This window comes from Hypomesus nipponensis, chromosome 13, assembly GCF_054491055.1.
Source record: "Hypomesus nipponensis isolate SF chromosome 13, ASM5449105v1, whole genome shotgun sequence".
NCBI lineage: Eukaryota > Metazoa > Chordata > Actinopteri > Osmeriformes > Osmeridae > Hypomesus > Hypomesus nipponensis.
This window is the reverse complement of record NC_140373.1, coordinates 13,382,032-13,407,653: the sequence shown is the minus strand read 5'-3', so window position 1 is coordinate 13,407,653 and position 25,622 is coordinate 13,382,032. Positions and strand designations below refer to the sequence as shown.

Sequence of the window (25,622 nt, the reverse complement as noted above, 5' to 3'; positions counted from 1 at the left end):
CTATTTAGGTGAACTAACTTACTTATATTTTCTCTTGATACAATAGAAAAGTGTGTAAAGTCAAAAAATTGCCTTACAAAATATGAATAGAAAAACATGACCCCCTTTATTTAGTCTGATGATCTATAAACTTGACTTTAACATTCACAGCACTATCAGCTATGTGCAATCCTTTCTTGTTGTGCAGTGTAGAGAAGTAAATTGCATTGTTTTTCACATTATAAACACCTTATGAATGACCTACTGTGCTGTTTGTTATACAATTGTCTCTCGTAGGTAGCCCAAGGATGATGAAAGCTTGCGGATGGGGGCAGAGTGTAACACCACCTCATTTGTGACTTCCACAGGGACAACCAGTTGGTGCGGGCCAATAGACTCCAACCCATGGTCCGGGCTTTCCTCTATGTAGTCTGACATCTGCTCAGATGTTTTCATAGGAGGGCTTGGTAGTGCTCTCAAGGAAGCCAGCTCCATCTCCTCAGCAAGGTTTGTGTTGCTCCCATACAGCACGTTCATCTTTCGTGCTAGCAGTCCCTCTTTCTCCGGTGGCTCCTCATCTTGCTCTCTCTTTACCAGCCGCTTGGAGCGCCTCAAAAAGCTGGCATGTCGGATGGAGCGCTCTAGCAAATGCTTCCGGTAGAACCTCTGGATGACAACTGCAGCAGCCACCTCCTCTTTGCGGCGCAAAGTAGTGGTGATAGGTGCAAATGAGGCAGATGTCGGGTTGCTCATGATGAACTTAGCCTCAATGCTCACCCGCATGGCTGCCATCTCCACTGTGTCACCCAGCACCTCCTGAGTTACGGCCAGTAAGATATCCAGACAGTGAATCCTATCACCGATAACCAGAGGAAGGTCCATGTTGACAAGACGAATCCGGTTGGGTTTGGCTACCCGAAAGGGCTCCTGCAAGGTATCGCAGAATTCAGAGAGACGTTCGTAGTCCAAGAACTGGGTTGCCTCAACATCAAACTTCTCCCAGGTCTCGTTGAACATCTCAAAATCATCCTCACAAAGCAGGTCACCGCTCTCCTCCTGAGCCACATTGAAGTTTTCCAGAATGATGGCAATATACATGTTGACAACCACCAGGAAAGACACAATAATATAACTACAGAAGAACATAATGCCCATGCCTGGGTTTCCACAGTTGCCTCTCACGTCCGAACCTGGATTCTCAACGTCGGGGTCACAGTCTGGGGGACCACTGTTTAGGATTGGAAGTAAAAGCCCGTCCCAACCTGCCGATGTTGTGATCTCAAACAGGCAGACAATACTACTACCAAACGTTTGAAAGTTAAACATGTCATCAATGCCAGCCTGCTTTTTCACATACGCAAAGTTTGACATGCCAAATATGGAAAAGATAAACATGATGAGGAAGAGCAATAGGCCAATGTTGAATAGAGCAGGAAGTGACATCATCAAGGCAAACAGAAGCGTCCTAATCCCTTTAGCTCCTTTAATGAGACGAAGAACTCTGCCTATTCTGGCTAGTCTGATGACTCTGAATAGGGTGGGTGACACAAAGTACTTCTCAATAATGTCTGATAGCATTATACCTGGAAAAAAAGAGATACTCTTGTTAAGGAGTAGCTTAGATGTTTAAATCTTTTTTTGTATCATTGTTGTGTAAAAAGAGGCCGATACATACCTGCTACAGAAAGGATGACCACTACAAAGTCAAAGATATTCCATCCAACAGTGAAGAAATGATGTCTCAGGGCAAACATCTTTAGGAAGCACTCTCCAGAAAAGACTATAATAAAAGCGAGGTTGATTTTGTACAGAAAATCCTCTTTCTCTGCACTTTGGTCATCAGTCTCCACCATCATGGTTACCATGTTGAGGCAGATCAGAACCATGATGAAGATGTCAAAGAACTGCTGCGATATGAAGTCAAACACCACACCTTGGATTTGGTTCTTCAGAGCAGAGGGGCACAGGGGAAGAGAGGAGGATACATTTGCATGAAGTCATAGGTGTTATTTGGGCTGTTTCATGTGCAGAGTATAGAAGCTTTACACAGTCGACATGGCTTGTCTTGCATTTTACTTTGACATGTTTTGTGCTTGAAGAGGTTTGTTTGTAATTGTATATTCAGACTAATATTTAGATGAGATGTATGTGTATATTTCTAATAAAGGTAATAAATCACTGTTGCTACTCCTACAACTACGACTATTCCTCATCCCCTAATAGTGCTGTAATAAGGGTGTGGTTACAGGTGAATGACATTTCTGTATGGCATACCGTTGGTCTTGGTATGGGCTTCTGTGGCTTCTTGGAGCCAAGTTTCTTCATAGCGTTGTAGTATTTCAATTGCTCCTCAGTCATGAAGAGGTCTTCTCCTCCAAAGTGCAGAACCAAATGACAAAAATTATTCTGGTCAGTCATAACTTTAACCACAAACAAACACATTTTCTTCAATACAGTGCATCTTTACACTGTTGTCTGAATTAAATCATTCATAGACAAATCATCATAAAAAATCATTGTAAATTGATACTTATCTTTTTCTTTTGCTGATTGAAATTGTCTATTATGACACCAATGAAGAGATTGAGAGTGAAAAAGGATCCGAAGATGATGAATATAACAAAATACAGGTACATGTACAGGTTGATCTCATATGAAGGCTGCTCCTCAACCTAAGGAACGAAATGAGTTGTATAAAGACACATGGATAGAAAACCCTCCGACGTTTCTTAAGAAAAAATATTACAATATATTAAATACAGTCAAAGTTGACAAGTATTAGTGTGTTAGTACAGTGGTTCTCAACCCTGTCCTCAGGGACCCCCTGTCCTGCATGTTTTAGATGTTTCCCTGCTCCAACACACCTGATTCAAATAAAAGGGTCGTTATCTAGCTCTGTACAAGCCTGGTAACGAACATGCATTTGAATCAGGTGTGTTGGAGCAGGGAAACATTTAAAATAAGCAGGACAGGGGGTCCCTGAGGACCAGGGTTGAGAACCACTGTGTTAGTATACCTCTCTTGAATCTACTGCAGCATACATGATGTCCATCCATCCTTTAAATGTAGCCTGAAAAAAGAGTGGAAAATAGCATAGACTGTGATGTTGTATGGGTAATGATTAATTCAGTACGACATTAGCATTAGAAAAATCAAATCAAATAATTCATCAGCACCATACCAATAATATGCAACCAAAATGATCAGTATCATGACTTTATATAGTAATAAAACTAGATGCAAAAGTCACTGCAATTACATTGCATAATCGTAATAGGTGGCATCGGTTCAGTCAGGAGACTCAGCTAGTATTTTAGCATTTTATCTATATTATTTAGTCATTTGGTATCTTTTTTATTTTTGAGAGCACAGACACGTCATCTTTGAAGATATGCTTCTGATTTGCGACAGATGTCTTTCCAAGAAACTCAACTTTGGAAGCACAGAGCTTAGATAATCCATCATTCCCCCTGACAGACTGAGCAACGACAGAACCCAGATGGAGACTAGGGTGGTGGAGGGAACAATGTCAGAGGAGAAGTTCTGCGTCTTAAATAGATTATCCTACAGACCGTCTGACGCAAGTGCTCTCCGAGTCTCCGGCCTGAACTATCGTGCATTTATCACACATGTATATTTAATAAATGGCCTTTACAGGGCTAAGAGAAAGTAGCCAAAACAGAAGGTTGTTATGCAAAACAATATCAATTGCTACATTAAATTACTGCAAGCCCCCCCTCACCCATATTCTACCTTGTTTCACTTAAGTTTTAACCTATGCTGTTCCGAATATCTTATCCCTGAATATAGTGTAGTTACAATAAAATTAATTTCAGATAATGTTACATTCTTGACATAAAATGTCTGGCAAATGTTTCATGTTTTGTGCAGTGCATCTCAATATATATATATATATAGGTTATGTCATTCAACTTCTTCCTATATCCACTCTATGTTTTGGTTTCCAGGGTAGAGGTTGTTAAGCTCACCACTTGCAGCAGGGAGAGGTAGCCCAGACCAACGTTGTCATAGTTGACCTTGACATTGGTCCAATGTGCCTCCTGGGTTGCATGCATCAATGCTAAACAGTCGCTCTTGTTGTTGACCTCACTCATAGGGAATAGCTCCTCTGTTGTGGTGTTAATGCAGCGGTAAAACTTTCCAGCAAACAGATTGACCCCCATGATGCTGAAGATAAGCCAGAAGATCAGGCACACCAGCAGCACATTGAAGATCGAGGGGATGGCCCCAACAAGAGCGTTTACCACCACCTGTAAAAAGACAAAAACAAAATATTGAGGTTACTGCTGTCAGATAATTTGCAGTTACAGACATCCTTGTCAGACATTGAAACGTTTCAGTGTAATCACCTTTATCGCAATCAGCTATGTTACAACAACTGTGTAAGTTTACAAAACAACTCAGTCAGCATGTATTAATATTTTCATTTAGCAGACCATTTTATCTAAAGGAACATACAGAGGGGGAATCAAACCTGTAACATCTTTTGCAGCCTAATGCTGTACCACTGATCGATGCCTATCCGGTTAGTACGGACACGAATCGCTAGTGCAGAGATACTGTTTTGTTTCAGTGCAACCTTGAGTTATGTCTGATCTTTTTATTTCATGTTTGGGGATGCCTTTCTTAGTGTGTGTGTGGATAGGGGTAGGGTGTGTGTGTTGCTTGTGAGTATTGACTTACTCTCATCCCCTCAAACCTTGACAGAGCTCGAAGAGGTCTCAGAGCCCGAAGAGTTCGAAGGGATTTGATTGGTCCAAGTTCTGAATATCCCATCAAGTTGGCTCCTAAACTAATCAAGGAAACCTGAGGCATTGAAAGACAGGTAAACAAAGTAACATTACTGCTTAAAATGACAGTTTCAGATTTTTGTGTCTATTACTTCAAAGAAAGAAACTTACATCAACAATGAGGAAGTCCAACCAACACCAAGCATTGGTGAAGTAGGTCTGGAAGCCATATGCCACCCATTTTAGGACCATCTCAATGATGAAGACATAGGTGAAAACTTTATCAGCATACTCAAGGATAATTTTAATAACTCTGCGCCTTTCGATGTAAATGTCTTCAAATGCCTGTCAGATGAAAAACAGAGACTATGGTCAGACTGCACTTGAACTCAACAGTTGCAAGACATCAACTGTGGGATAACTAACCAGAGCTCCACTGCTGAGGAGGATCATGAAGATGATAAAAGTCTCAAAGTAGTCATGCTCCACGATGGTGAAGCAGGTCCTGCGGAGGTTCCACCATTTCTTCCCTTTTCCTTGAGTAGTGTCAAAGGTGAGACATGGCCATCTTCTTATACACTCTGAGGAAATAAACATGTACATCAATATGTCATTTTATTGGTTGCTTTGATTTTATCAGTGCGTTAACCTGGGCACTGCATTTTTATGGTTTTTGGACCACTAGGACCAGAAGCCTCAACATTTTGAGGCATCTTTTTCCTCTAAATGAGGAAAGGTCCGACGATTGGGTCTGAGAGAGATATCAGTCTGGAAATAGTATAGTATAGCAGGGTTTCTTTAAATTTTAGTTGGATTTGTGGTTGAAATAAGACAATGGAAATGTCAAATGTTATGGAACTTTCATTCTTGTGTACCTTCAGTGAAGCAGGCTTCTGGATCTTCTGGCTCGGGTTCCTCCTCTTCCTCCTCCTCTGCCTCGGGCTCAGGAGGCTGGTAGTCCACAGTGCTGCACACTGAGGACTCATCATCATCACCATCTTCACCTGTCGACTATGACAGAGCGAAAACATAGACTCGGGTTGGGTAGAAAGACATACCAGATCAGCTAACATACAGGCATGCTGATTACTGCGAGACAAAATTACGAAAATATATACATTTTCCCTCGTTCCTGTTCAAAATGAGATATATTAACCACCATCTAACCTTTTCTTCACCCTACAATTCTGGGTATACTTTCAATTACCCTCAGAACTATTGTGAACCATTTATTAACTTCGCATAATATCTGAATACAAAAATCTGTGTCCGAATTTGCATCATACCCTTAGATGTCGGTCATGCTTGTTGTCTTCATCTGAGGACTCTGACTCTGAATCATCATCGTCGTCCAGTTGTTCAAAGTCTGACTCCCCTTGTGCAATGGGCACTGTGAAGCGAACCTCTGAATCCAAATCCACATAAAACCCTGAGGGCCTGCCCTCAACCAAACAGTCTGACTTCATGTCTGTTACTTGGAAATCCTGGCCAGTGTCCAAGTGGTTCAGCTCAAAAGCTTCCTTTTGGGGCTCTCCTTCCCCTCCCTCACCCTCCTCGTCTTTATTAGCTTTCTTGCCCAGGATCTGTCGGACCATGCCGATGACACAGGCCTTGGCCCAGTCAATTCCCCGAGTTATCCTGCCTAGGGCAATCTGGAGATTGTTCATCTCTCCATCGTCATCGCCACTGGAAAGGTTATCTCCGCTGAACGAGCTCAGTAGTAAGGCTAAGAAGAGGTTCAGAACCTAAAGAATCAGAGAGAGTAAGAAATGTTTTATTGTTTGTTTTTATCTTAGGTAGGAATTATATTTTCTTTGATTCTTTACTAAGTAGTTGATCATTGTAATCTTGTAAAGCATTACAGTATATATATAAAGTAAATATAGATTTCACACTGCAGACTGCTGTGTATCAGTCCATTTAAAATTATTATTTGATTTCATAGTCAGCCTTGTAAACCTACATAAATCCACATGCTACATACCTTGAAAGAAAATCTAGGTAACCCAACCATGTGAAAAGTTTAACTCAAGAGGGATTTCTATACACAACAAGTATCAAGTTAGTGTTATCCTGTCGTAACGGTGCATTAATAAATATTATGTTGTCTCGTCGTGGCTGCTATCTTTAGTGTCTAAACTCTGTTAGCTAGTTTCTCGGTGTCGATTTCTAATGTTAGACAGAGATCATGGTTACATAGGCCTGGGGCAGACTGATCTCTCTTATTCCACTGCAGGTGCTGTGAATCAGCAAGGGGCACAGGAAAAGGGCTGATGGGGGTAAAAACCCCAGAGATGTGAGGAGGTGTAAAGAATGAGAAAAGGTCATGAGATAAGGCATCTGAAGAAGCTGGGGAAAACTGAGTCCACTGTAAGGAGGAGCATGCACTATTGTGAGTGTTGATACAAATGTTCTGTTTCATGTGGACGACACAGAATTTGAGTTGAACAAACAAATTTGGTGTAAAAAAAAAAATCTAATGAATGAACATCACGCATTGGTCTAAATGTTTTTTCTAACTGTTTGACACGTCATTTGTGACTTTAATTTGCAGACCTGCTCCTACCTCCAGCAAGAGAGCAAGTTATTGTGACTAAACAAACCAAAAAGTCCATTTACATTTTTGTATTATGTATGAAAATAGATAACATCAGGTGCCCCGGTAGTTCACTGGACAAGTGCGCGTAATATGTAGGTTGCGGCGTTACTGCAGCGGCCTTGGTTTGAATTTGGCCTTGGCCTTTTGCTGCATGTCTCTCTCTCTGTTCCCTTGCAATCTATTCAATAAAGCGTGAAAAATGAAAAAAACACTCCCTTCTTTTTCCCTAGTGTACATCTTTAATCTACAAAATTCAGAGAACTGATATAATGTATTGTTTTTTGAAATATTCACAATATGTTGGGAAATCAAGCTGGTAACAAATAAGGCAGGGGGCATAAAATGGAGAACCTGAAAGTATGAACAGGTCACACAGACCCTGCAGAACAGGGCTTACACCTCACTTTTTGTTGAGATCCGTCTTTACACAAGTAGAGTGGAACTGCCATGCTCAATGCTGTGTGGTATCAATTATTTCTCTATCAATTGAAGCACATCACTGACGCTTGGTTCCTATTCCCTGTCTCTCAAACAGGGCCACATCACTCACTCATGACCTCACTCATGACGCCCAGCTGTCCATGTTAGTTCCCTACCATGCCAGGAGCCTTGCTTAAGCTAGGTCTTAGCACATACTCAAGGTCAGTACCACAGTTTGCTGGCTCAAGACTTTTTACTTAAATAGAAGCACCCACCCATCAGCCCCCTTCACAGCAAATGATGTGCCCTGCTTCACATTGTTTGTTGCACACAGTGCAGCTAGACAGGGCAGAGAAGAGGAGCTCCAGTAAAGAAAAAAAGCCAAGTTGATTTTGACACATCATGGTACCCTCTGCTTTTGTTAGCTTGTCACGATGAGCGGTTTCCTTTTCAAATCTATGAATAACCTGACAGGAAATCCATTTGGCTGTAGTTGTAAATATGCTGCTTATGTGATCAGCTGCTAACAGCTCATCTGCATTCTCTAGTTCTTGCAGTTCAAGCCATAATGTCAGGAAGAATTAGTTTAAATCGTTTTTTATTTTTAGCAAATTCTGAAGCTGTTTGTCCCTTGTGTTTCTTCCGGATGTCCAGCAATAGACTCCTCAACACAAGATCCTTTGGACTGACTAAGTATTACAATACCATAGGTCAACAGAGACGTCAGACAACAGATTTCGACAAGTTAACAGCAGCGACAGATGGACAGAGGTCATGTACTGCTTATATTGTCAAGTGGCTTTACCTGTAATCTTTAGAATGGTCACTACTTAAAATATGTATCTTGCCTTAGCCATCAACTACTCATGTTACCATAATTATATAGCATGAATCTTTTTGCCAGAGCTGCTTTGAGAAAAAAAAAAAACGGTTATTATTTACCATTACGATAGAGAGTTAACATAGCTATTGTGTGAAATCTATGCTAAAAACAGGTTGACACTGAGATCAGAATAAACATTACTTGTGAAGAGCTAGGAGTTGTAATGAGGGTATTAAGGAATGTCTGTACTCACCACCAGGTTTCCAATGACCATTACCATCATGAAGACAATCAGACACATCCCGGCTCCGGCCACCTCCATACAGTCCCACATGGTCTCAATCCACTCCCCACACAAGATGCGAAAAACAATCAGGAAGGAGTGGAAGAAGTCGTTCATGTGCCAGCGTGGCAACTCACAGTCTATGGCAATCTTGCACACACACTCCTTGTAGCTCTTGCCAAACAGCTGCATGCCAACCACGGCAAAGATGAAGACGATGATGGCCAGCACCAATGTCAAGTTTCCAAGAGCGCCCACTGAGTTTCCAATGATCTTGATCAGCATGTTGAGGGTGGGCCATGACTTGGCGAGTTTGAAGACACGCAGCTATCTCCAATACAGCGCAAAGTCAAACAAAGAAACCAAATAAGGAAAGTCATTTTTCTCTGACAGAGATTTCCCTCATGACATTGTCTCTGTTTTTAGAATGCCTTAACGTGGGTCATTTTCATTCTAAAAAAGCAAGCAAGGGATATATTGAGGTATCCAGATGGTGCAAGTGAAGTATCAAATATGTCTTACCAAACGAAAGGACCTGAGGACCGACAGACCCTGAACATTGGCCAGGCCCAGCTCCACTAGACTAAGCGTGACGATGATGCTGTCAAAGATGTTCCAGCCCACCTGGAAGTAGTAAAAGGGATCCATGGCCACAAGCTTAAAGACCATCTCTGCAGTGAAGATCCCTGTGAACACCTGGGAGAGAATGACCATGATAATTGTTCTGATATCAGGAAACAAATGTGTACATATGTGGCCAAAGCACATTACAATGTGCATTATATATTTGTTAATAATTAATAAGTATTGGTCCTCATCTACATTATCATATGATCAAACAAATATGGTATCGAGTTCTGTCGACATGGAGTCCATGTGTCATAAATAACTTACATTTTAGGGTTGGAGGTACAATATGCTAGATTATTTTAGTAAAAAAGGAAAAATGTTGTCCCATATAAAAATGTTGTGTAAGCCCTCTGAAAGTTGTTTAGTTTCACACAAACAGCTCAGTGCCAGTGGAATATCAATTTCAGATTTTTGGAGCAACCCATTACCTTCTAGCCAATTATGTTGCCAGATTTCCTCCATGGCTTATTTTGAGAAACCATTGTCAATCAAACTCAAGCTGGAGGAAAGCGCAAAATTTCGGACAAGATTTGGGGGTGCTGTTTTTCTAAATGTAATTGATTTGATCATTTTACCTAGCACAGCTTTAATGGCCCTTTAAAACAATGACAGTCTTTGAGTGACAGTTTTTCATTCTCACCAGGTTGCCCACAGACAGCATGTGATCAAACTCAGGAGTCATGGGGTAGTGCTCCATAGCCATGAAGAGTGTGTTCAACACAATACAGATGGTGATGCCGAGGTCTACAAAGGGGTCCATCACCACAAAGTTCACCCACTGTTTGAAGACCACCCAGGGTATACAGCAGTCCCACTTCAGGAAAATGTCAGCAAACTTATACCATCCAGGTGGACAAGGCTTTTGTGCATCTTCCAAATCTATTAGATCAGAGATAGAGACAATAAATCCATTCTTAATTATTACGAATTGTAGCTGAGTTGGAATAATACTCAAATAAACATATCATTAATAAATATATGATTTTAAGAAGATAACATGCACTTTTAGAGATTAGCCATTGATTTATAATATATAAACTATTCAGTTCATTCAAAATAATTTGGTTATCCAATTTATATATTAACTCACTTAGCAAAGTATTACTGTGGAATACACAGTGCACCACAATTCGTGCCTAATGGTGCCAAGTCACCCCCAGACTGAAATAGCCCAAGCTTAGCACCAGAGGGGCTTACCACTATATGTTAACAGGGATCTCTCCATCACACAATGTAATTAGCACTCCTGTGTGGCAGGTTGCAGACAATGCTACTGTAATGCTACTGTAATGGCTTTGAGATTTTGTATAACAAGATAAGCTAGGCAATTACTATTCGCATTAGAGGATCCATCTGCCACATATTTATACATACTGTTAAGGGAGACTGGAGCAAATTGTCACGGAGGTAAGTTGCCAAAGTTTCTTTGATTAAAATAACATACGGTTTGATGAAAAAAGTCCAAAGTTGACTATATTGGTTATGACACTCCAAGTCAAAACACTTATTAACACGTATTAACACAGATTAATAGCTAGAGATTAATAGCTTTAGATTAATAGCTTTTGTGTTTTTCACAACCACAAACAAAAGAAAGGTGACAGTGTATTTTACTAGCAATAACTTTATGTGATATATTATGACAATTGTAATTTATGTATATATTTTATTTATGGATATTATAATCCAGAGAAAAATTCTTATAACTGGAAATCTACATATTACTGGTGTGACAACTTGCTCTGGTCTTCCCAAAAATATATTATACGATGCATGTCTGTTGCATGTGTAAAATGCAACCTTACAAGTTAAGGTTACAAGTTAGTCTAAAAATTGCTAAACTTGTATTGTGCCAAATGACAAAGTGACAAATGGAACACTACATCATTTACACAGTAAGAAACCTAAGAAATAATTACTAATAATGTCTATACAGTATCCTGTAAATCAGAGGGCTTCAACCCTGGTCCTCAGGGACCCCCTGCCCTACATGTTTTAGATGTTTCCCTGCTACAACACACCTGATTCAAATGAATGGTCGTTAACAGGCTTCTGCATAACTAGATAACGACCCATTGATTTGAATCAGGTGTGTTGGAGCAGGGAAACATCTAAAACGTGCAAGCAGACCAAAAAAAAAGTTCCTGAGGACCAGGGTTGAAGACCTCTGCTGTAAATGATGGCCAATAATAGTGTATCTAATAATAACAACAGGTTGTTATTATTGATAACAGATTGGAAAACTAAATTGTTGCATAGTGCACTTACTGCAATTTAATGTTATGATATAATAATGAATGTTGTGAGTGTAATACAATTTTATACTGATACAATTGAACCATATAATTGACCATAATATAAAAGACCATAATTGTCATCAATTTGAGTTTTTTCTCCTACCTTCCATTGCATTAGTGAGAACACTTATAGCACTTGCAGTTCTGTGTTTCAGGCCGGGTTCTTCCAGGAAAACCATGTCATGAACAGAGCCCGAGGACTTCTCTCTGTGCTCATTTTCTTCTGCAGACTAGAAAAAAAGTGAAGGTTGTCAGCTTTATCATTAAAAAAAAAACGTTCAAACTGCGTGAATTTAAACCAATGAATTCAAACTAAAAATCTGATGTCATCATGAAGATCACAAACATGCTCCCCAAGAGTAATTGTCAAGAGAATCAAGCAAACATTGAATACATGAACCAAATGAGCATGCATTCCCAGCAGTCTAACCTAATTCTGACCTGTGAACTTTTAACCTAATAATGTAAACAAGCAGACAGGGTCACAGACTGACCTCCTCAGGAGACACTGGGTTGAGGACCAGACGGGGGATGATTCTCCCGTTACAATCCTTGATGACTTCATCACCCCCGCCTACGCTCCTTTCATCGTCCATAAACTCAGACCCTGTGTGATGACTCAGAGCTTTGTGACTGGTAAGGGTTGCCTGGCTCCCAGAAAGAGCCTTTTGAACACAAATGAAGATCATTGAACAACTTAATTGAGATGTGCATCTAATGCCATTCTATTTTTATTTTGCATTTTAGATTTACATTTGCATTATATCACAGTGATTACAGTGTACAACCAAAACACACAAACTAGTCACCCGACCTGTTCATCACGTTGTCTGATTAGTTCCAAAAGCCTTTGGAACTCCTCCTCTTTATCCTTGGCCTCTGCCAAAGTGGCCTGATTCTGTTCATCATAAGCCATGGCAACCACAGCCAGGATGAGGTTGATGAGGTAGAAGGAGCCCAAGAAGATGACCAAAACAAAGAAGATCATGTAGGTCTTTCCGGCTGCTCGCAGAGTCTGCATGCAAAAGGGAACACACAGAGACATTATTTAAACCCTGGCCCAGCTTCCCAGACCAAAAACAAGTTTGGGCAAGGACTAGGTTTAATCCATGTCTGGGAAACAACCTAATCGGATACTATACTTGTTGTTGTTTGTCAACATTTACTACTCCTAAACCAACATTTACCATTGCGTAGAAAACATAAACCACATATACTGCACCAAACATCACTGCAAAACAAAAAGACATCCAAAAAGGAGTTGGCATAGCTAACAGTAATTTATTATTATGTATATATTATTTAATATAGGTACCAACCAGCTGAAACAGGTTCTCCCAGTAATCCTGGGTCATGAGTCTGAAGAGAGCCAGGAAGGCCCAACCGAAAGAGTCATAGCTGGTGTAGCCATAGTTGGGGTTCCTCCCAGCCTTCATGCACATGAATCCTTCTGGGCACTTTCTATCAACATGGCAGTGGAGAATTATCAGTGTGAACTGAGACCATGCTTTCACAGTCCATAAGTTCTGCATAAAAATATTGTTTAAGAGAAGCTCATTCGACCCATGTTCTGCAATTAAACACATGGATTTCACAAAATATTGCTCTCCAAGTCATTGTAGAAATAATATTTGGCACCTTGAAAATGCCTTTCCAATCGTGGATCTCTGCTTAGGCAAACTTTCATATCAGCCTCTTGAATTTTGGTTGACTTAAATCTCTCGATAGTTAACCTATTCACATATTTTCACACACAACCCCCCATCTCAATTTCCTTTGAGGAATTTGCAATACATTAAAGTATCATACCCAGCATCAGAGCTGTTTCCACAAAGAAGAGCATCCAGACTACCTTCCAGATAGTAGTGATTTTCTATAACAGAAATGCATCAGATCAAATTTGTGTGCATATGTACCAACAAAAATGATATTACTAATTAGTTATAAAACTTACCAATATCATCAATATAAGCTTTGAAATCAAAAGTACTGTTGGAATTTGTTTCATTGTAAGCCACGGTGTCACTTAATGTTGAATCAGAAAATAAATCTTCAAATGTATTGTTTGTAGGGATGGGCCATCGGATACATTTATTACGAAGATTTCCCATGAAAAGTTGCAAACCGATGAGGGCAAAGACGGCCAGGGCAAATACAGTGAGGATCATCACATTTACCATCTTCTTTACTGACTGTACCAAGGCACCCACAATGGTTTTCAAACCTGAACAAATCAAAAAGAAATGTAATCATGGAGATTTAACTGCCTTAACTACAGTTCAGACAGTGTGAATGCAGAATGTGAATTCATCAAAATATGTGTTGAATATTTAAATGGTGCAGAAAATGATCTGGTCAGTGACTTTTCTTGCCTCAACAAGGATGGGCTGCATAGGAAGACTTACCAGGAATCACTGTGATTGTTTTGAGGGCACGAAGTACACGGAACGTCCTCAGGGCTGACACATTGCCTAGATCTACAAACTCTGTGACATACCTGACATGAGACACACATAGCAAAAAGCTAAGTCATCAAATTGAGTAAACTAACATTTCTGTAAAGAGGAACACTCTGAAATATCCCCCTCAAAATATGTTTAATTTTAACCAACTACATCGGGTTGTTGTTTCATCAGTAGATGAAAAATAAATAATAATCTCTATCTAATATTTAATAATGGATCTTGTCACAAAAAATGTACTCTCCAATACTCACGCCATGCTGATCACCATGAAATCCAGCCAATTCCATGGATCTCGAAGGAATGTAAAAGACCCAACACAGAAACCTCTAGACAGCACTTTAGTTGTTGCCTCAAAAGTATAAATACCAGTAAAAACATACCTGCGAAAACATAAGCAAGAAAACACATCATAGTCTTTCAAGTGTTATGGAAATGATCTTTAAAAGCAAAGTACATCAAATTAAATGACCAAAAACATTGCTTCAAATACAGTAGAATGTGTGATTAATGCAGATGTAAGTACAGTATATGTAGCATATGAAGCATTATTAACCTACTCAACAGTTTTACTCCATGGAGGGGGGTTGCTCATTGTCATGAACACGCAGTTCGAAAGAATGGTAATCATGATGAACATACTAAATAATTTGATATTGAGTCAAGGGAAAATGTTGGAAGCTTGATTAGAAATACTAACAGCCCCATTGTTTCTTAGTTGTTTACAACGCTCGGCACATCTATCTAATTGCAGGAAATCATGAAAATCTCAAAGTGTACAATAGGCAAATTTAAGAATATGTACTGACCAAACATACAGCTTTTGTCAATTTAAACAAAACCATCACAATTCAAATAATCCCTTCCACCCCTCAACACTATCATTTAGTTTAAAAAAGGATATGAATGTATGAGAATTTTGATGGCTCCTCTTCTAACAAGACTAAAGGGGCTTAGAATGTAGCAAGCTGGTTCAGCATTGAACCTGAAGATTGTGTTTCCTTTGGTTATCACAATGAAAGTCTGCAACACAGATATTTAAATGGTTAACATCACATCAAAAAACTAATACTAGGACCCATAAAGCATGTCTTTCACTCCAGTAATGCAGTTACATACAGTATATACATGACTTACAGTTAATGAAAAATAATGTATGAGTTCCATGTTGTCAAGTAACAGAGACACGGTTGGCAGTCTAAACCACAAACTGTCATGGTTGCACTGTTGTCCATCTCTAGAAACTGATAGGATGACTTTGCATTGAGAAAGCATTTCACAGTCAGTTAATCTTCCCAGCAGACATTTTTCCAATTGGAGTTAACTCCTAAATCATTTTCCTAAAAGATTTTTTAAACTTACCCAGAATAATAAGAAATTACTGCTTGGTAAAGAAAATATACTGATCAAATATACAGATTTATGACACGGTTTGGTAAATTTGTATTTTGTCATATGTATCATGATTTAAATAGTAGCTTTCAAACTTTATTTCCAAGCAGTACAGCTTTACTTGGTGACCTGATCGGACCTTCTGTGTTTTGTAGAAGGGGTCCAAGTCCTCCAGAGGTGTGTTGAGCACTTCTGCGGGAGCATCTCCATAGATCATGGGCAGGCTTTTGCCTGCCTCCAAATCCTTGCTCGGAGCCAGGGGCCCCTTGTCGACGTAATCCTTTACTTCTGCATCCCTTTTCCTTTTCTCCATGAGCCTCTCGATCTCCGCCAGCGAATCCGGGGTGAAGCGGCGGAACGCATCGCTGCCTGTGGGAGGGAGCAGGGTGGCCATCTTCGCATTGCGAAGGGATCCCACCACTCTGGCGTCTCTCTAGATTGACCTGTCGGGACAGGGATCAGGGGATGCATTTCAAGATGCAATACTTGTTCATTAGCATTCCAAAACCTATACAAGAGCCCTGATCAGGCCGTAATGTGTGCACAATATTGGACTCAAGTTGTTTTTTGTGGCCCATCCTTTCCTTCTGTAATAGATGGGAAAATCACGAAGGTAAGGAAGACCACAAAATACAGACAAAGATTTAAAAAAATCTGAGCTTAAAGATTAGTTGTGAGTTGTAGTAGTAGTTATTAGTTGCATCAGGTTACAGATGGTAATACACATGAGTCTTACAGAGTCAAACCAACAATAATAGGCAGATAACCTCGAAATGGTAAGAAAGTATTACGAAAAAATATATTTCACACTCAATACACCAAGTTTCTATTCAAAAGTGTACTGTCCTCGAGATGCTTCATGGTATTATAGACTAGCATGTGCACACAGTGATCTTGGCGTGTGAGACTTGCTGTATATGTTTGTGTACTTGTAATGATCCGAGACCTTGATCTATCTCCATTCCACCCCCTCCACCTACCCCCCTATTCCCACTCCCCCCAACCCCTCCACCTCTAGAAGTAGGAGAGGAGATGACCCACATAAAAGTGTCAAGGTAATGACAAAGTGACAAGCCGCGCTCCGGACCAGCTCTGGAGCTTCAACAGGATACTTTCCCACAGTACCAAAGAAACCCTGACATTACTCATGAACATCATATTACTTATTAGCTTACCAGACGACTGATATTCCGGCCAACTGGCATTGCTTACAAGACTCCTCTACATGTTCAGCAACCGGTTAAGACAGATTTGTTTTCTCTGAAGCAACTAAGGTTAGGATCCTGATGTAACCGCTAGCACACTTATTTTGAAATACGCTAATCACTATCTAAAAGCCCCTTGGCTATCGTTCAAGCCCTATCGAGTATTCTTGGTGCCTTTGCCCAAACTGTAGAAATGTCACTTGATTGGGTTATGTCACATCCACCCAATCAAGTTTGGGATACATCTCATATTTCTACACCATAATGTAAACATGAGAAAAGGGGATATTTTATGAAGCCTCTGGGCAGGGCCTGATAAACAATTTTCTGTGTCCTGGGCAACCATTGCAAAGTCGCTATCATCAAGATCATAGCCTACACAGAGGGCACTGATTTTGAGTAATTTTCTTGTGCTATTTTGTACATGTGTCAAATTGTCGACTAACTTAAATTATTTTTTTCTTTCAAATTTTCTTTTAGCACTCCCACCATCTTGCTACACTGCCTCTCCCCATAGGACGCTCTCCTCCAGCCGCAGCGCTTCAAGTCACGTGACTCTCGCTCGCAGTGTCCGCGGGGTAGAGCTGGCAAGCCGCAAGCGGCATTTGTGCAGGCAGCTACTAGACTACACAAACAATGTCTGTTTTTGACGTGATTTTACATAATATTTTGATCGATCGAGTTGCAATAAAGTGCTCACATTAAGGAAAGTAAGGACTGCGTTCATAACGTGATATAACATTTTAGTTGACGTTGTCCAGGGCCCCTTAGATGTAATGTGTCCCTGGGCATAGGCCCAGTTGCCATAATGGTTAATCCGACCTTGCCTCTTGGGGAAGAACTATGATATCTCTCATAGGATAAGGCCCCAGTGATGATGCTAGTTTATATACACCAGGTAGTTGAGAAAACAGCATACATTAAACCTACATTCATTTTAACTGACTAAATTACAAGGTTCAAAATCAGAACACTAGCTTGGACAGGAAAACAAGCCTAAATGAGTTATAAATAAGTTTGATGCATAATGTCTGCGTTGATTTCCTGGACATTATGAGATTGATGTTGTAAAATGTACCACTGCAAAATACAAATACAAAAGTGTGCCAAATACCATGAAGTTATGGATTCAGGGTTGCTTGGGCACACAGGAGTGAACACAACTTAATGTGCCTCTAACCATAAATAAATCCTCACATTCTTGTGATAAGTCTGCTGTGGTATGAACATGAGTACAATTGAGTTTCCATGCTAGGTAGACTCTTTCAGAAACCAGCATATAAATGACGAGGCATTGAGAAGAATGCATACGGTGTACAGTCTGATTCAGGTTTTTTTTTAGAGAAGACCTTGAGAAGGCAGGTTTGGTTAGAAGGTTTGACTACAAGACACACACGCACACTCTGACCGTGATACATACACAAATACATGTATGGTTACATGCAAGCACACTTATGCAGATAATCACATACAGTCACACACAGATACGAGTGCTGCCCAGCTGCCGCAAGCAATCATGGCCGAGCATCATGTTACAGAACCCCGATGACTCTGCTCATTCCTCCTTGGCCTGGTGCTCGCTCTCTCCCTCACATTGCTCCGATAAACAGGCCAGCATGCCAACTTAACTTACTGCGGCTAACTCCACTCTCTGCCACCTTCTATTTTACACAGCCAAATCCACTGGGCTTCCGCCCTCCCTCCCCATGCTCCATGACACCGAGAGCACTAAATCCCCCTTTCACACCACTCAGAAATCTTCTCTCCTGCACCTCTCTCACCCCGTCCCCCACACATCCCCTCCCATCTCTTCACACAACACCTCTGGTCCGTATTTGACATTTCAGGACACATATTCATTGGACCTTTTCATTTTCTCACAAAGAATATGCTGTGCCATTCTGGTTACCCAAAAAAATCTGGACCACCTGGAGGAGTAGATACTTCTCATCTTCCAAAACCTGCCACCCGAAACACACACACATACCCAACCCCCATCACCCATTTCAGAAGATCCTCCAAGTGGACAAGGGGCCCCTCTTTCCCAGTGAGGGATGGACAACCTTAAAATACACATCCTGAAGACAGATTTGTTTCCCAGGGGATTATTGAAGACATTTCCTATTTTGCATTATGTCACAGCGTTAATTGCCTAGCCTTGCTGATCTCTCCAGACTCCGGGAGAGAGTGACCTGTTTTGTCTTGTAAGTGACAAAGAAGTGGGATAGGGGTTAGCTATTGCCTCCTCAGTTGTTTCATTACATTGAACTTGACTGATTTATTGCTTTTCATGACATGTGTAGCTTTTTGCTGCCAAGTGCACATGGTTCAGTTCATAAAACGAAAAAAGGGCATCAAACAGATGAATCAAGCCAATGAATGTCTAAGAGAACATTGTCCAGTTCATTATCAATCCCTTTCAGAAACTAGAACCTAAAAAACAACAGTCAGTACCTTAGACGGGGCATTAAACTGGACCTGAATGATCACCAGTCTACAGTTTGGTACCTCTCCATCACCTCATAAGAGCCAGGCTTGACCTCTTGAGGCTGTCCTGTTAAGGTCTGGTGACAAAAAGAGGAAGGGAGAGGAAGCGAGAGATTTCTATAGTCGTCCCAGGCATCCACATATATGTCAATGTGAATGTCATTGAAGGCCACCCGTCCATTTCAACATGTGACATTCCGGTTGAGGATATGGAAGGGGAAATATAGACCACTAGCGTTACTCTAGCCGGTTAGGGAATGTGGATGCTGGTATTTCTACCCGGAAACTAACTTACAGAGTGTTGGGTTAATGGCACAAGGACAGGAAACATACAAGTGTGTAGAGTTGAAGATCAGTATAAACTGGGTTTATTAGGGCTGTTGAATCCTGATTTTCTACAATGTCTTATGAAGCAATGTTGTCAATTAGATTTGAGAACTCCTCAACACAACAAATTCTGGCCATTTCCATTTCAACTGGAGATTGTCATCATTATTCACTGGGCTTTGTTAAGACTGCTTATCAATGCAGTCCATGTGTACAGAAATGTATCATCAGAAATATTGGTAATTGAGCTAACCAACACTTTAACAGGACATATACATGTGGATAGCTCTGCAACACACACAGCTCAATCTCCTTGCTATACAGTAAGCCATGCCTGGAATGTGGTAAGCTGTAAACGACAGATCTACAGAGCAAACAAGGGCTTTTATCCACACGTCCCCATGACATTTGCTGTGCCCCTGTTTTTCATTTTCTCACGGGGTCAAATCTCATGCCTCTCTCTCCCAGACTCTCTTCAACACCCTGTCACCCACCAGTTAACCTTGTGCTTCTAAATCTGTAGGGGGCTGCATTGATGGACCACACTTGTGTTTTTATCCCCTTCCATATACAATTTGTTCTTTTATATTTGTATTCTTAATAAAGTCCAAATGTATTATGTCAACCATACTATAGGCCACATTTTGTTACTTTAAATTGTTGCTCCAATTATTCAAAAAGAGTTTCACATAAAGCAGGTAAAATAAATCCTTTATTGTAGGATTGATAGATCATTAGACACATAGCTTCATCGGTCCCTGAGAGGAAATTGAACCATTAAAGCATCAGTAGAAAACTTTGACAAGGTGCATGTCAAAAGCAAAATGTTTTGATGAATTAATTACTTTAAATAAGTACATACTATAAATAAGTACATAGATCCAAAATATTGACAAAATACAATAAGACCAAAACACGGAAATCGTTAAGAAGGTAATTGGAAGTCCACAGTTTGTGCCTGCATTTAGCATAAAATGACAGATAGACCAAACAAGAAGGCAGCCATATTGTCCATAGGTTGTCAGCAACCATCAGTGGAATTCTCACACATACTATGTGCCTGCTGCTGGGATCAAGCAAGTGACTTGTGTTATACTTCTGTCACTGCATTCTTAGACCCTGTGAATAGCTGGAATAATCCCTAAGCTGTTTCAATAATAAAATACAGAGACTTTGACTACCTAAACACAATGTAATTGTACTACTATTGTGATTTGTTATTAGATTTAGCATTAGCTTTAGGACAATTGATTGAAATCTGTAAATGTTATACGATAAAGCATAAGGAAGCTTGCAATCTGCGGCAAAGAAATACATATTTGTAAAAATTACTAGGATTATGGATAGGCCATGATGAGGTTGATTAAATCTTCATAATTCTATTCATGCACCACCAAAAAGCATTTGCGTCACACTGAAGTTCTACCTTAGAGTTGTAAATGTGCCATTTGTTTAAAATAATAATTGTGCTATCCTTGTAGAACTTTGGAATCTCTTGTCAGTCAGGAATTGCTTTATCAAATAATGGTGGGCAGAACATATATTAAGAATCCGGCATCTTTTTTGGCGTAAATCCCTTCCGTGTTCTCTAAAACCATCACATAAGACAACTGGTCAGCTGCATTTTTTGATCAGGATATAGTTTTCCCCTCAACATTCAAATCAATACATTGCCTAATGTAGACAATAAATAACTTATTACCTATTATGTATCCCATTATTACAGGTTAAGTTCACTGCTGAGCTTCACTCAACTGGGTAAGTGTGAATCATTGGCAAAGCTGTCATCAAACTGTTTGCACCAAATGAATGTTCTCATATTCCTATGTACATATGGAACACGGTGTAGGAGCCAAAGTTTAGAGCTGGTTTCAGATTCCGTACACCACAGGCCTAAGTCTAATCCATGCTTCTTGGAAGAAAAAAAGTCCTTCTGGATGGGAGCAGGAGACTAGTTTATGGAAAAGGTCAAATTAATGAATAGACATAACAATCGTCTCTCATGTACGGCACATTTTGAGAGAAGACAAACTGGGATGTCCGTGTCATTTCACATTAAGTACAACATGATTATATAACTCATGTGATACATGATCTTCTCACAGGGTCAAGCAAGATCATGGCTGGAGGGGGATAGTGGTAAATGAAAAAGCATATGGAGCAAGAAAATTAGGAGCAAGCCAATAGAATTTGGAAAATTCCACAATTGGCTTTAACCTTATTTCACCTTTTGCCTTCGATGGAAAAGAGGAAATCCTTGCCAAGCAATCACATGATCTCCCTTGGTGAAAGAAACCCAAAACCAACACCTTCTGTGTCCAAGACCATGTGATGCTCTCAGCTGCGACACACACAGGCATAGAAAGACACAAACGCTCATAGAGAACATCATTACACGCAACCCTGCATACAAGAAAAATCTTGGTGGTGTGTCTCCCTACATCTTAGGCTAGTTTTTTATCAAAATATTGGGTTTCAAGAACAATACATTTTGATTTCAGTCCCCGACAAATCCTTTTTCATGATTCGTTTTTGCTGACACAAGCAAATATTGGACACTTTTCCGAAGCAATTTGATGTAAATCAGTAAATAATGCATCAAGTAAGAGAAACTCAATAACTTGTGAGTAATTCCACCTAAACTCAAACGAAGTAGCACAAACCAGCCTGGACAAAATGTACATAAGTAAACTAATATAGGAGTTGAACAAATTATGCAAAGGTATGTTCTTCAAAATCTACTGCCTTTAAATGGATAAAGCATTCCCATTTCTCAAACTGAAGTTGTACAAGTAAAACAAGCACATACACATTGACTTTATGTTGAGTATTAATATTTTAGCCAAGGCCCAATCCGTTGGGAGTCCATTGTAGTCCAGTATCATTATACTAGCCAAGGCCAAATCCATTGGGAGTCCATTGTAGACATCTAACTTGGTTGCGTAAGAAGCAGTATACTGCTGACAAGCACTAATATACATGGCAGATCACCACCTGATCTCCAGCACTACCCGCGTGTCCAGGGAACAGAGCCCATGTCTGGCTGTCTCCATCCCCCCCACACACCTCTGATATGGGCAACATGGATTAGCGAGTGGAGGAACAGTGTGGTACCACTGAGCATCCACAGTATTACGATGTCCTGCCTGCCTGACATGACGAAACGGGTTAAAAATAAACTGTCTCCTTGTGGAAGGATGAGGGGATTGAAAGGGAGGAAAAACTGGATAAAGGGCCTTTCGGACTTTAAGATTGTGCTTGTGACGAAGCCACTGTCCACCGGTAGAACTGACTTTAGTTTGGTTAGTTGTAATGCTTATGAGCACTGCAACCTTGTTTTAACATTTAACAGGTGGATGAAACACATCTGTAATGGCACACACACACATATACACTCTCACATACGCACACAAACATACAGTAATCACACAAATAAGTGAACCAACACACTACACCTCACCACACCACACACATATACAGTGCACACACAAACCACATACATCTGCCCGCTTCAATTTCAAACATAAAAACCCCACTTACTGTATATCATTTAGGGTAAACTATTGACATATCAGTAAATCATCAATAAATAAGCTACACAAATTTACAAAAGCACCATTGCAAAAACATTAAAAGCCTAACGTGAACCAGGTAAGTTCCTGTCCGACATTGAATGTTGACCTGAGGTCAGGTCAGGTTTAATATATTTTGTAGAATGGGCCATTCATTGACTAAACATAGACAAACTTGAAAACATATATTTAACTCTTTCATTTAATTAACTTGTGGAACAGCAATCAGATTGCCCACTTAACAATGCAGTAAGGGCTGCAATGGTATCAAGTATTACTTGATTATTAGATTTTCTAAAGTTATATTTTTATCAAATAAACCACTTAATGAAAACAATTCACCCCAAGTACATCTGGGACAAAATGTAATTTAAAATGTACGTACACATCTCAGGTAAAAAGACACAGATACATTTTTTTAAAAATGACAAACAAACCATGAAAAACTGAGGTACATTTTTAAAATGCTTTCAAACAATATGGCAAACCTCCCTGAACTGTTGTTCTATCCACCTGACAATGGGAAATGTGAAAGCCATGCAGAGCTCCTCAAGCCAAAGATTAACCCTCATGGCATTAAAAAACAGTGGAAAAGAAAGCTCATGATTTACCTTTCACAGTAAAATAAATATGTATTTCCAAAATCTCGAGAAACTCCACAGAAATTCAAGTCTTCCGTCAAACTTTGTACTGAGGACTTAATTGTCCCCTTCTGGAGCCCAGGGCGAGCTCCAACACAGCTGTTACTGACGCAGGGGTGTGCGGAATGAAACCTGAGATTTGTTTCAGGTAGGATCATCATGTCAAAACCTTTTGACACTTCTAGTGTGACTGAGGTTCTCACACTGCAACTAAGTCCATGGTACATCTTGGTCGGTTTAAAGTTAGGACTAAAGTGTAAGAAATGTTCTGCTTAAGAAAAGTGGTTTTCAATGAAAGTTATTGCTTGAAAATTGCCGACCTACACGAAATGTAGAAGTTAGCCCTGCACGGATTCCCAGCTGGTTCGCTCTGCACGTCGCCTATTGGCTGTTAAGTTTGTAATGCAGACCAATTTGTTTTGCATTACTCTCTTCAACATTTTATTTGATGCATTTTTAAGGCTAATATACAGTCATTTATGTCCATATAACTTTACATAGTTGTAAGCTATGCCTGCATGTATAGGATATAAGATAATTTATCAAATGTACAGCTTGTAGTAAAACGAACATGTCACCGACCTACCAACTTGTGAAAGAAAATATGCAATAAAGCATCCCAAATTATGAAATTAACTGTGGGGCGCACGTGTCTCCACAATAGGACACCAATTGAAACCAGTCAGTTCATTGCGCATGAACTGACAGGTGAGAAAACGCTTTAGGATCAGCGAAAGAGGAGAAAACATTGCGCCCGTCCTTTCTCTGAGGCTACAATTCGATTGAGCGCGGAATCCTAACCATTTAAATGCTATATTTGGCTCTAAGGTGCGTAATATATGATGTCTGGGATTACAAACGTTTGCCTATGTCGTATGCTTTTTGGAACAAACTGTGCCTTTAGCGCAAATTTCAAAAATTTCTCATGGTGAAGTATATATTTTACAGTCTCGTGTCACATTTAATCGATAAACATTTATTAATCCCAATCTTCGTAGCATAACTTTTAAGTTGTTTATGAGAAGTAATATTAAGCTACATTTGATGCCATTTCAACTGCAGCTGTTTTCACCTTTCTTCGTCCTATGATAATGCCTGAGGGAAGCAGTGGGCTTTTAACTATAGACCATCACCAACAAAATGTCGCCTTTTCAATTACACCCAAAAATGCCACTCCAGCCACCATATACCCATTTTCTTCACACTCTGTTCTACCGTCTTATCTTGTGTTGATCTAGATAAAACAGCTGAGCAGAAACCTAATCCCTGCGCTCGTTCTCTCTGATAACGTTGCTGTAGCCCACTGTCGCGGAATCACCAGTTGCTTCTGGGAAGGGATGAACTGAAGTGTGGTGTGATTGGACCTTTAAGACTAAAGTTAGATTTTTTTAACAGTGACAAGGCTCATATGAAAGAGTTAAATCTGATCCCAATGACGAGTTACATGAGGCATTACACTAGTGCGATTTTCAAATGATGTTTCAAAAGTGTTTTATTTAGTATAACAGTCGGTTGAACAGCTGAAGAATAAAAAAGAAAAACAAAAAAACGTTTGAAAAATTAAGGTGTTAAAAAAACACTAACTTCACTTTAGGGACGTACTAGTGCCATCCTCTGGTCAAAATGAAAAACATGGCATATTTACAGTAATTATAACACACAAAAATCACACTAATCAGGACACTTTTTACAATGTGTCAAAGTGGGTTTTACATCAGAAAACTTGTCATGGTTGGAAGCCACATTAACTAAAA

The 25,622-nt window shown here is 39.9% G+C and overlaps 1 protein-coding gene and 1 long non-coding RNA gene across 2 annotated transcripts; one reads left to right on the top strand and one right to left on the bottom strand.

Moving 5' to 3' along the window:
* Window positions 1–83: 83 nt before the first annotated feature.
* scn4aa (sodium channel, voltage-gated, type IV, alpha, a) lies at window positions 84–23,978 on the bottom strand. The gene is made up of 26 exons (XM_084669287.1): window positions 23,839–23,978; window positions 15,776–16,079; window positions 15,149–15,267; window positions 14,805–14,894; window positions 14,499–14,627; window positions 14,188–14,279; window positions 13,737–14,006; window positions 13,592–13,655; window positions 13,102–13,243; window positions 12,597–12,797; window positions 12,277–12,447; window positions 11,886–12,012; window positions 10,126–10,364; window positions 9,378–9,551; window positions 8,826–9,182; window positions 6,017–6,475; window positions 5,606–5,741; window positions 5,157–5,311; window positions 4,902–5,075; window positions 4,684–4,806; window positions 3,969–4,250; window positions 2,996–3,049; window positions 2,514–2,651; window positions 2,254–2,358; window positions 1,655–1,925; window positions 84–1,562 (listed from the first exon to the last, which is right to left on the bottom strand). Exons 2-26 carry the CDS (start codon window positions 16,028–16,030, stop codon window positions 256–258), a joined length of 5,634 nt encoding a protein of 1,877 aa, XP_084525413.1. The 5' UTR covers window positions 16,031–16,079; window positions 23,839–23,978; the 3' UTR covers window positions 84–255.
* On the top strand, window positions 6,197–7,519 carry LOC146260333 (uncharacterized). Its single transcript, XR_014729435.1, has 3 exons — window positions 6,197–6,492; window positions 6,967–7,122; window positions 7,285–7,519. It is a non-coding gene; the product is annotated as an uncharacterized LOC146260333 (long non-coding RNA).
* Window positions 23,979–25,622: the final 1,644 nt, after the last annotated feature.

Bases quoted from the DNA above. Each gene is read 5' to 3' on its own strand.
- scn4aa (XM_084669287.1), bottom strand. From the start codon at position 16,030: ATGGCCACCCTGCTCCCTCCCACAGGCAGCGATGCGTTCCGCCGCTTC. The intron at 13,656-13,736 runs GTAAGTTTTATA...TTTCTGTTATAG, and splicing joins AGCTTATATTGATGATATTG to AAAATCACTACTATCTGGAA. The intron at 2,652-2,995 runs GTATACTAACAC...TTCGTTCCTTAG, and splicing joins CTGCAGTAGATTCAAGAGAG to GTTGAGGAGCAGCCTTCATA.